We start from the raw sequence: 13,222 nt of genomic DNA, 5'->3' as shown, positions 1-13,222 counted from the left end.
GGGGGCCATGTCTATTGTACCCAATTTGAACCTATTAGATCCAAACACAAGCCCGGACACAGTTTGAGTCAGGTCACTGTCTAGCAATACCGATGGGTCATTGTACCCAATTTGGACCTAGCAAGCACAGAACATGTATGAAAACTAGTGAGTTTTAAGAAAGGATCCATCACCTATTATGAGATGATAGTGATTTCCTGTACGTTCAAATGTGAATTGTGCTTTCGGAAGTTTGTGGTCAGAGCGGGTGATCAAATAGGACAGTGATTTCCTGTGTTGATTAATTGGAGAAATACAATCAGAATATTAAACAGATGTCTAGTATAGGATGAAAAATGGGGGTAATTATTTTAATAATAATAAAAAAAAGAAAGTAACGTTGTTTGAAATTTTTAAAGGAATAGGTGGCACCATGATTTTTTAATCGTGGACCGCGATATCGCGGTGCCTGCCATTTTTATTTAAAAAAAAAAATTAGCGGTGAAATTGCAGTGCCTTTTTTTACTTAAAAAAATAAAAACAAAAATTCAGTGGCACCGCGATATCAGTTCGTGGTGCCATTTTCTATATATAAAAAAAACCTTGGATGTTTTTGTCCCTAAAAATTGTGTATTTTATCTTTAAATTAAAAATACACATGGTTTATCAATTAATATAATTCAGATGGTTTATCAATTTTCAATTTAGATGGTTAATAATATGGATAAACTACATTAATATTTTTTGAGGTTAGATCAAATCAAATTACACAAATACTGTTTGTGTTTCATTATAAATTAAAATTATGTTTTTCTATAAAAATATATTCTAATAATAATAATAATAATTTTTTGCTCGATATCGTTACTTTAATTCAGTCACACGATATAATTGTTGTCAGTTTTAATTTTATTTCTTTTAAAATATAAATACGAATAAATTGGCTCCTAAATGATTTAATTGGTCATTTAACTTCTTATTATATTACGTCGTTTCGAAATCTAATGAATTGAGCTAATTGTTATACGGCTGTTAAAATCAGGGAGTATTGGTGACAATTTTCAAACAATAAAAATGTATTTATAATTATACAAAATTTTAATAGAACTCGTTGCAATTTACTAAAAAAAACAAAAGAAGAAATGAAAAATGATAATATACATACACAATTAAATTATTATTCGAAACGACGTAATATAATAAGAAGGTAAATGATTAATTAAAATATTTAAGAGCCAATTAATTCGAGAAATTAAATGATGTGATCATTTAAACGAGAGAATCCATGTGACGGAAAGCCTAATATTTAATTAATGAGATTAATTAAATATAGGTTAGGTTAAATTAATTTGATAAGATGATGTTTAATAGGATCAGATGAATTAAATAAATTTAATGATATTAAATAAATTTGGTCAGACTCAATTGTATGATGGAATTAGTTAATTGGACTATGGGCTAGAATTTATTTGTCAATTCATGGTTTATTTGCCAAATCTATTTATGTCACTACAAAATATATTTAACCATAATTAATTGATATAATTAAAAATAAATAGTCGTAGTAAATAATCAACATTGATCACAATAACGAAATGTTTTCTGGTCATGGTTCTTGTAAATATGGCTAAAAATCTGTCAGGGTAGATATATGTCATATATTTTGGATTGTTGGCTGTAGTTTTTATAAGTGTGGCTAAAATATATGTCATGGCTCATAGTTATTTTCATAAAAAATAATCTAAGTTTATGCATCAATATAATAATTATTTAACACAATTTTAGTCTATAATCAATAGTAATTTTTTTTTAGTATCGATAAAATTAATTGGTTAGAGGGATGGTTGTTTTGTGAAAGAAATAAGAGTGAATTATATCGACACTTTGTGAGGTTAAATCTAATTGCACAAACACTTTATGTCATTTATAAAATTACAAATATTACCCTTTATTCAATAACAAAATTTGATACAAACATCCCCGAAGATATATTATACTAACACTTTCTTAGGGTGTGTGCCTGTAAATTTAGAAAATACAATGGGTGTTTGTATAAATAGACTTAACTCAAGGAGGCATTGATGTAATTTAGCAAAGAAATAAATATATTTATAGACATTTTGGTCCAAATTTATTTTGTCAACCAAAATAATTACTCCACACTTAAGTATCTATTACCTTCATTTCATTTCTTCTCTTTAAAAGCATCTGCTTAGATTAGTAATTTCAATATTTTTTAATAATTTTATAATTATTTTTTTTCTTAATTACCCACTATCCCACATTACTTCTCCATATTTATTATAATTTATAATTATAATTTATTTGTTTAATATTTTTTTTCTTATCATCTCACAACAAGGTTCTTTTTATATGCTCGTAGGAACCGCATGCGATGATAGCTAGTAGTATATAAAATAAAGATTGTTTTAGCTAATTTTTAATTAGTTTGTTTTTCTTGTTTTACAACAATTAATAAATTGAGAAAAATATAAACAAACCTCTCTAGGATACTGCAAATAAGGAAATTACCTCATATAAAAAAATATAATAATTTACTTTTTTGTATTTTTTAAAATACAACAATTTATCCCCTCTATTTTTTGTTTGCTTGCTCCTTTTTTTTTTCTTGTCTTTCTACATTTATTTTAGGGTAAATTACAGTGATCTCTCATTCAATTTTATATGATTATAAATACTTTATCGTATTTTTTAATTTTTATCAAATTATTTTTTTTAAAAAGAAATCCTTAAAACTTGTCCGCGCTTTTTCTTAAGAAAATAATAAAATATATATATATCGTTCTATATATTATAAATGACTGTTACTATCTATTACCACTAAATAAAATGAATGTAAAAATTTAAATTTTAACTATCGTTAATTAATATTTTAGTCCAATTGTAAAAATAACTACTAATAATCATTATGCGGCCATTGTTAAAAAAGAAATCATTTTGAAGACACTAATAACCAAATTGCAAGTGGAAACAATTCAAACCAAGATCGCGACTTGGCCATTTTTTAATTTTTTTGAATTAATTTATTGACGAGTCGTGATTTAAAATCACGACTCTTCATGTTTTTATTAATATATTAAATATAATTATAATATATATATATATTTATTAATAAAAAATTAAATAACTCCAATTATGTCCATTTCTTTTCAGGTTGCGCTGTACTGCTGAATGATGCTAATGTCAATGGTTTGGTGGAGATTTAATGCCATATGTCTGCCCTTCCAACCCCTAAATTTTAATGACTTCTTATTCTTCACTGCCCTACAAAATAAAGTTCACAGCAAACTCGATGAGTATTATTTGAAATTCGTACATTTTATATGAAAAATTTGCATAACACTCCCTATATTTTGATAAAATAGTGCAAAATTCCCCTATATTATTTTTATAGACAAAAATCCCCAGTATTATGAAAAAAGTAATAAAATATCCCATTTTCGTTAGAAATTAACGAAAAGTTCATGTCACATACCTGAAATAACAGTGGATCTTTTTTTTTTTTTTTGCACTTTTTTTTATATTATTTTCTGCATGCAAAATTCTATATTACCCTTTTTTTGGGGTGTATAAGAGAAAATCAATATTTTAGTTTAAATATATTTAATAAATTATATATTATTGATTAATTTATTTATTTAGTTTTAATATATTCTAATTAATTATATTTATTTATGAAATATATTAACTAAACATAAAAAATACCTAAACTGTATATAAAATTTTTAAAAGTTAAAAATTTAAATTAACAAATCACAATACAAAAATTAATATGCGAACTTAACTTTTCAAATTAAAAATTTATACGAATATAAATAAAATTCATTTATAATATTATATATTAGTAATTATATTAAATTATTATTTAATTTAAATATCTATTTATAAAATATACTAATTAAATATCAAAACACTAAAAAATTATCTATCAACTTTTTAATTTATATAATTTACTAAGTTAAGATAACTAATATATATTTAAACTAAAACTTTAATATTTTTTTTATTATTTTTAGATTTTGTATAATTAAATACTTTTGCTTAAATTTTTAAAATTTTATTTATTTATTTAACTTCTTATAAGAACACTGGGTGACCTTCGTGGCCCTTCTTCTCTCGGCATTAAGGGCGATATCGCCCCGGATCTGGACAACGGCCCAAGTCACCCCCACGGCAATGGGGCGAAGCGAGGTCGCCCAGAATAGTCTGGGTGACTCGTTGTCGCGCCCATTGATATATACATATATAATATTATGTATGTATAATATATGTTTCAGTTTAAGTCTTACTTCCCTCTACCTTTGTGGTTTGTGTCTGAAACGAGAATGTATTTGAATTAATTGATGGAATTTTGTGTAATTATATTTAATTATGATGTCAAATCAATATATTTTTAATTAAAATATGTATATATAACATATTTTAAAATTAATTACTGTCCAAGAAATTAAAACTGAAAATGAAACCACAAAGTAGGACCAAAATTTGCATTACCTCTTAATGTGTGATTAAGACTTAAACTGAAACTTCACCAACCACATAAATCTCAAGTTTTCAAATTTTAGTCCCACGAGTTTGATGATTAACCAATTCAGTCCTTGTACAGTGTGAATGAGGGTTTTTTCCCTCCAAAAATGACGATATTCCCGGTTTCTAGTCATGGATCATGTGTCCGTCACGTGATCAAGTTCCGGTGATTATTATTATTATTATTTTATGAACAACAAATTAAAATTATACAAAATTAAAAATATAACAAGATAAATTTCAAATGTTAATATTTGAATGTTCTGAGACCAAGTGTCGCACCCCAAAAAATTACGGAATAAAAAATATAATTTTATCAAATATTCGTCAAATCTATCATAATTATCTATATTGTTTATATATTTTCTCAAGTGACAAGAAGTTACAACTATGTAGAATTATTATGAGTCCTAAAAATATTTTGGCATTTTTTCTAATTTTATGTCTATTTCATGAGGAAAAAACCAGACAGCCCTCCCCCCTTTTTCACATGCTCTTCTGAAATTTGTTATAATTTAAATATGTTTTATTATTTGAAAAATTATAATTATTCTTCTAAAATTAACTGTTGTTTAACAAATACCAATTTGTGACAGTCCAATGAAAGGATATTTGTTAAACGACCATTAATCTTAGGGAGGTATTTGCAGTTTTTCAAACAATAAGGGATATTTATAATTATAACAAATTTTAGAAATGTCTGTTGTAATTTTTTCTAAAAATATTAATAAAAAAACTCCACGACCAAAAAAGGAAAACACACTACCAAAAAGAATAAATTATTACCTACACAATAAATCTCTACGGCTTGTAAACCATGATAAATAAATATTATCTACTATTCTCAAACAAAACTGATGTGAAACTTTAAATTTTAACCACGATTAATCAACACTACTGTAGTTTTATCGGTGGAAAGAATATTTATCATAATTTTTAACTGTACCTAATGTTTCAATTCCTCTTGCAAAAATAACAGCTAATATCCATTGCACTATCACAGTTAATTAGTATTCATCGTAACTTTTCGGATTTAAACTTTTCTATTTCTTATTTATTTAGTTTTTGATCTACAATCATTTTCAAAACCCTACACCACATTATAAATGTAGTCATGCTATACCACAAAATATATATATATATATATATATAAACATAAAACAAAAAAGAAAAAAAATAAAAAGAAAAAAATGTTACGTCCACATTTACTGTAGTCTTTTGAGTAGGACTAAATGATTATTTATGGTTTGTCCATTTTCATTTATGTGTGGAAATCAACTTCTTTGTATATAGGACAGAGGGTTTATTGCTGAACGATGTTAATTGACAAAACTCATATATGTTATAATCATTAGTCTATTCTTTCAACGACTCCATGATTTAATTGCCTTCGTAGCGACAAAATATATTAATGGTGAAGCCAAACTTGATTTGTTGTTGTCGCGTAATAAAATCAAAATTATTGTCATTTAATATATTATTATAAATACATATATATGTATATATTTTTTGGTATTCCTTCATAATATTTATAACCTTTTGTATCTCCCATGATGTTTTGTAATTATCATATTTATCAGTATAGTTAAATACTACTATATAATTCATTTGTAGAAGAAGCTTTTGGTAGAATAAGAAAAGAGATTTGGAGAGAATACATATATTGGTTTTTATATTCTATTACGAGTGATATGCTAACAAACTTAATTTTTTTTTAAGTTTATAACACATTATCAGCACGATGTTACGTTCGATCAAGGTGAAATATCGATTCTCTTTACGGATAATTCTTATTCTCTTATTTGTTTATTTCTACAATATCATAATTACTTTTATTCTTGATTTTTTGATAATGAGATATGAATAGTCATATTTTATACATTTCAATGTCCTGAAGTGGACATATATAAATAAAAGATTTATTATAATTGATATTGCCTCCAAAAGTAGGCACACAATTCTTGATTCATCCCCTGAAGCGGACGTGTTTTATAAAATTTCCTTGCTTACTGAAGTGAGTAATGAGTTAAATTACCTCCAACAGTAGGTAAACTATTTTATACCAATTATTTGCAATATCATCCCTGAAGGCGATGATAAATATAATATTTGATTTTCTCACCACCTGAAGTATTTTAAGATAATGAACTTGGTCAAGGAGGCCGAAGCTTCTTCATTTATTTAATCGATCCATGATAATATTTTTGATGTCATAGTATCGATATTGTGATTAAAATTACTTTACCTACATAGTTTTCTTTTATATGCCGATGTATGTATTTTGAATGTTTTGTTAGCATATTCATATGCAATAAAATTTAATTACTAACAAAATAAAATTGACATGAATACCATTTAATTGTCATTTGTAACATTATAAGATTTAAGTCAAATCTAAAAATATTTAATTTCATGTATGCATGTCATAATAATTCAATCTAATTACATGGTGACTTATATATCCCTTATGGTTAGTAATGTTTTGTCATTTACATTATATTCATGTATCATACATTTGATTCTATTTATATGTATATATTAAATATTATGCTAAAAGTGCATATTAACTTATTGTAGCTTAATGGTCAATCTCATAAAGTTGGATTTCAATGCTCTTGATGTTTCTAAAATAAACTATTTGTCATGGGTCCTTGATGCGAACTACATTTGGCAAGTAGAAAATTGGGAGAAACAATAAAAGAAAATACTAATGCTTCTAAGCAAGATTGTGCTAAAGCGATGATTTTTCTTCGTCATCATCTCCACGAGAGCTTGAATTCTCAATCTTTAAAAGTCAAAAGTCCTTTTCAACTCTGAAAGAGTTGAGAGGATTGGTTTGACTATCAAAAGACTATAATATTACCACGTGCAAGATATGAGTGAAGACAATTGCAATTACAAGATTTTAAGACAATCGTGGAATATAATTTTGAGATGTTTCAAATTGTATTAAAAATGAGAATATGTGGAGATGACGTGCCATGTGAACAAATGTTAGAAAAAAGTGATGTTTACTTTAGTTTGTTTGGGTATTTCTTTTCAATATTGTAATGTCTTTTATATTTTTATGCATGAAGTATTTTTGTTACTTATTATATGTCTATTTCATTTATATAGAATGGATCAAACCATTACAAATCAATGAGCATGATGATTGTTTTGTTGCTAGTGCCACTACGCATACAATTATAAGAAATAAGAATTTTTCTCGAACTTGTTAATGACAAGAGCCAATGTGAATACTATTTCAAGAGTTAATAAACTTATTGAAGGCTCCAAAAGAGCTACTATCTTGTTAACTGAAGGAACAAGATTATACATAAATGATGCCTTATATTCTATTAAATCACAAAAGAACTTATTGAGTTTTAAGAATATTCGACAAAATGATTTTCATATTGAAACCATGAATAAAGATCATATCGAATACCTGAAACTTATAACTTATAAAATTGGCCAGAAGTAAGTTTTAGAAAGAATGCAAACATATATACCTAGTTTATATGACACATTAATAAGCTCCGGTGAAACAAATAGTATCACTAACCCGAAGTTAGTTGATCAAAGTACCACCCAGGTAAAACAATGATGTATAGGATCATTGAAGTTTCACATGGATACCCACTGAAGGACTTGAAGTTCCTTGTTAAAGGTGATTTTATATGTTCGGCTTGTTCTCTTGAAAACTTAATTACAAAGCCGCCTATAAAGAAAGTGAATGTAGAATCTCCTATATTTTTTGAACGAACTCAAGGAGACATGTGGGCCAATAACACCGTCATGTGGATCATTTAAATACTTTATGATCTTGATTGACACATCAACACGTTGGTCACATGTAAACTTATTGTCAACATGAAATGTTGCATTTGCATAGCTTTTAGCCCAAATTATTAAATTGAGAGCTCATTTTTCTGATTATCCTATTAAAAGGGTGAGGTTAGATAATGTGGGAGAATTTACTTCTAAATCCTTCAATGACTATTGCCAATCAATTGGGATAGTTGGAGCATCCAGTTGCTCATGTACATACTGAAAAAGGCCTGACAGAGTCGTTAATAAAGCGGTTATAATTAATAGCTAGACACTTGTTGATGAGGTCAAAATTGCCTTCATCGGCATGGGAGCATGCGATTTTGCATGTTGCGACTCTAATTTATCTTAGACCGATCGCTTAACATGAATTTTCTCCATTACAGTTGGTATCTGGAAGAAAACCAAATATTTTTCATTTAAAAGTATTTCCTTGTGCTGGTGTGTGTTCCGATACCTCCTCCTCAAAGAATTAAAATGGGACCATAAAGGTGACTGGGAATTTATATTGGTTTTGAGTCTATCTCAATTATTAATTACCTTGAACCGATAACCAGTGATCAATTTACTGCTAGGTACTTGGATTGTCATTTTGTTGAGACAATCTTCCCAGTGTTAAGGGGAGAAGATAAGGAGATTAAAAGGAAGATATTGAATAGAATGCAACATCTATGTCTTTTGTAGATCGACGGACAAATGATAGTGAACTTGAAGTTCAACAAATCATACATTTGCAAAGTGTTGCCAATAAGTTACCAGATGCGTTTATAGATATCAAAAGGGTCACAAAATCACATATTCCAGCTAAAAATGTTCCAGCTCGTTTAGAAATTCCTGAAGCGATTCTTACTCAATCAAAGATATCTGAGTCACAAATACGCCGGAAGCGTGGTGGACCACTTGGCTCTAAAGATGCAAATCCTAGAAATAAAAAGGAGCATATCATCTCAATTAATCATGACAGTAATGTGACCACTAGTAATGTCTTTAAGGATAAAATTCCTGAACCGATTTTATCTGAAAACTCAATATAATGAGCAAGATCTTGAAGACAGTTATGACATATTTATTAATTATGCTCACAACAGTTTAGTTGGTATCGAAAAAAGAAATAAATAAGATTTTTGCCTATTATGAAGCCGTTGAAATCATGGATGAAGATGAAAATGATCTTCAAACTATGGAGGAATGTCGACATCGAAATGATTGAAAATGTTGGAAAAAAACCATACAAGATGAGCTTGACTCGCTAAATAAGCGAGAAATATTTGGACCTATAACTCTAGCACCAAAAGGTGTCAAACCAGTTGGCAATAAGTGGGTGTTTGTACGAAAGAGAAATGAACAAAATGAAGCTGTAAAGTACAAAACTAGACTTGTGGCCCAATGCTTTATTCAAAAGCCAAGAATGGATTATACTAAAATGTATTCACCTGTAGTGGATGCAACAATACTTAGATTTTTAATCAGTTTATCAGTAATTGAACAACTGCAAATGCAACTCTTGGATGTGGTAACTGCATATTTGTATGGATCATTGGATACAAATATCTACATGAAAATCCCAAAAGGATTGAAAATGCCAGAAGCACTAAAGTCAAAGCCCTGTCATATGTACTCCATCAAGTTAAAAAGGTCCTTGTATTGACTCAAATAATTAGACGTGTGTGGCACAATCACCTTAATGAGTACTTAATAAAGAAAGGGTTTTGTCATAATCAAATAAGTCCTTGTTTATTCATAAAGAGGACAGACGGGATTTGTAATCATAGCTGTGTATGTTGATGATTTGAATATCATTGAATATCCTGAAAAGATTTGACAAGCAGCTAATTACTTAAAAGGTGAATTTGAGATGAAAGATTTAGGTACTATAAAGTATTGTCTCAGCTTTCCGTTCGAACATACCAAGGGCGGAATTTTTGTTAATCAATCGAACTATATAGAAAAGGTTCTTAACCATTTTCATATGAACAACCCTCACCCAATGAGTACACCTATGGTAGTTCGATAGCTTAATGTTAATAAAAATCTGTTCCATCATCCAGCATATAATAATGAGATTTTGGGTCCAAAAGTACCATATCTCAATGCAATTAGTGCATTTATGTACCTTGCTAATAGTACCCAACCAGATATAGCATTTTCAGTTAATCTTCTAGCAAGATATAGCTCAACACCAACAAAAAGACACTGGAATAGTGTCAAACACATTCTACATTATTTATGTGGAATAAATGACATGGGATTATATTTTCAATGGCATTATGATGCCAAAGCAACCGATTTAGTTAGCTATTCAGATGCGGGGTATTCGTCTGATCCACATAAAATTATATCTCAATTTGAATATTTATTCATGTATGGTAGAACTGTTACTTCATGGCGTTCAACCAAATAGATTTTGGTAGCCACCTCATCAAATCATGCAGAGTTAATTGCATTGTACGAGGCTGTACGTGAATGTGTACGGCTTAGATCATTGATACATCATGTTCATAAATCATGTGGACTAGAATCAATCGAGAAAAGTACCATTGTAATATATGAAGACAATGCGGAGTGCATCACCCAAATCAATGATGATTATATCAAAAGCGACAGAATCAAGCACATATCACCAAAATTTTTCTGCACTCATGAGCTTCAAGTGGAAGGCAAAGTTGATGCTAACGGATTCCATCAAGTCAAAATTTAGCATAATTATTTATGAAGGCATTATCGACGAAGGTGTTCAAGCAACTCGTACATAATATTAGCATGCGATATCTAAAAGATATCTGCTTGAATTGAGGGGGAGATTATACAACTATACTCTTTTCCTTAGCCTTGATTTTTGTCCTATTGAATTTTTCCAGGCAAGGTTTTCAAATGAGGCAGGATGTATATAATAAGAGGTATGCATTCCAGAGGAGCATTATACATACATGTATATATGAATACATACACCTGTTGGTATTTGTTCATATGCTTATAACATTTTGTATCCCCATGATGTTTTGTAATTATCATATTTGTCAGTATAGTTTGTAACCACAATTTTTATGGTCTTTAAATACCATTATGTAATTCATTTGTAAAAGAAGCTTATGGAAGAATAAGAAAAAAGATTTGGAGAGAACACATATATTGTTTCTTATATTCTATTAGGAGTGAGATGCTAATAAATTTAATCTAAGTTTATAACATATATATCTTTTGTTGAAGTTCAAGAAATCTTGAGCTGAAGAAGTCGAAGCTCTGTCAGCTGATCTTCTGTTGGAAGGAGCAGAGTATACTGGAGAAGATGGCTCTACAGTAAAAATGCGCCACTTCACTTACAAAGTCGTGTTTTTCTTTTGACGACCCTTTATAGCCGTTTGACTCCTTCTTTGTTAGTTGGTTAGTTAGTTTACTTGCTCTGTATATATATATAGAGGTTCACAGAGCATCAGTGCTGTAACTTTTGTTTTCCTCTGAAATCTTCCAATTTCAATAATACAAAGAGAGTTTCCCTTCTTGTTTTGTGATCCGTTGTGTTTGCCGATTGAATGGTTCTTCCAATTCTTGGAATTTAGCATGGTATCAAGAGCAGGAAAGATCCGCAATTACTTGTAGCCCAACAAGAAAGGCAAAGAAAGAAGAAAATGGCTGACAAGAAGCCAACAGAAACAAGAAAGCAAGACGATTCGAGGCTATTTTCAGAAAACACGAAACTACAGAACAATGATCATGCCACCATAAGCTTGGTGACAACCCCTTTCGACGGCAACAACTATTTCACATGGGCTAGATCAATCAGATTTGCCCTTGGTGCTAGAGGAAAAGAAAGGTTCATAGACGGAACCTGCACAAAGCCTGAACAAGACAAAACAGAAATCGAACAATGGAGGAGAGCAGACTGTATGGTCATCACCTGGATTCTCAACTCAATTTCAAAAGACATCGCTGAAGCCTTCTTGTGCACCACCTCTTCAAGAAACCTCTGGCTCGACTTAGAAGCAAGATTTGGCGCAAGCAACGGACCACTCTTGTACCAATTGCAAAAGGAAGTCAGTTCTGTGTCTCAGGGAAACACAAGTCTTGCTGCATATTCCATCAAACTCAAGAAGTTGTGGGATGAACAAGCCACCTTGGATCCACCGCCAATATGCTCCTGTGGAGCTGGAACGAAATTCGCAGAGAAAACCAATTTCACTCAACTCATCCAATTTTTGATGGGCTTGAATGATGCTTATGATCAATTTTTGATGGGCTTGAATGATGCTTATGATCACATCCGTAACCAAATTTTGGTGATGGATCCACTGCCTTTGATGGGAAGGGCATATTCCATGGTTCTACAAGTCGAAAAACAAAGGGAAGTAAATGCCAAGAGCCTTGATTTTAATAAATAAGAAGTCATGGCAGTACAAACCGCAGACACGAGGAGACAAAATGGTTTCAAGAATCCCATCAAGAAGAGGAGTGCAGCTGAAAAGAAGCAGATGTATTGCACACACTGCAAGAAATCTGGTCACATGAGGGAACAATGTTTTGAAATAAATGGCTACCCGAAATGGTATGAAGAGCTGATGAAGCAAAGAAAGGGTGCCAACAAACCTGTGATCAATAAAACCTTCAACGCACAGCTGGAAAATGGTAAAGGGAATATGCAAGCTTCTTCTCAGAATGAGAACAATCTGACCGAATTGATCAAGGCTGAAGTAAAGAAAATTCTACATAATCCAGAATTTTCTCAGAGTTACTCCAACAGCATATATGCAGATAATTCTGTAAATTTTGCAGGTACACTTCTTCACAAAACTAACTTTAATTCTAAAGAAGATTGGATCATGGACAGTGGTGCCTCGGCACATATGTCCATGAACCAAGACTTGTTCCATAATTTGAGGCCCCTTGA

The 13,222-nt window shown here is 29.9% G+C and overlaps 2 protein-coding genes across 2 annotated transcripts; both read left to right on the top strand.

The window, feature by feature from the left end:
- On the top strand, positions 8,113-9,374 carry LOC105172789. The gene is made up of 2 exons (XM_011094368.1): positions 8,113-8,179; positions 9,025-9,374. Exons 1-2 carry the CDS (start codon positions 8,113-8,115, stop codon positions 9,372-9,374), a joined length of 417 nt encoding a protein of 138 aa, XP_011092670.1.
- LOC110012715 lies at positions 11,967-12,716 on the top strand. Its single transcript, XM_020697415.1, has one exon. It carries the CDS (start codon positions 11,967-11,969, stop codon positions 12,714-12,716), a length of 750 nt encoding a protein of 249 aa, XP_020553074.1.

The sequence above is a fragment of the Sesamum indicum genome, linkage group LG10 (genome assembly GCF_000512975.1).
Source record: "Sesamum indicum cultivar Zhongzhi No. 13 linkage group LG10, S_indicum_v1.0, whole genome shotgun sequence".
In the NCBI taxonomy this organism is placed as follows: Eukaryota; Viridiplantae; Streptophyta; class Magnoliopsida; order Lamiales; family Pedaliaceae; genus Sesamum; species Sesamum indicum.
This window is presented reverse-complemented; position numbering and strand designations above follow the sequence as displayed.

Excerpts from the sequence above, each read along its gene's own strand:
- LOC105172789 (XM_011094368.1), top strand. The coding sequence starts at position 8,113 with ATGATGTATAGGATCATTGAAGTTTCACATGGATACCCACTGAAGGAC. Across the intron at positions 8,180-9,024 it reads CTTGAAGTTCCTTGTTAAAG|ATCGACGGACAAATGATAGT; the intron begins GTGATTTTATAT and ends TGTCTTTTGTAG.
- LOC110012715 (XM_020697415.1), top strand. The coding sequence starts at position 11,967 with ATGGCTGACAAGAAGCCAACAGAAACAAGAAAGCAAGACGATTCGAGG.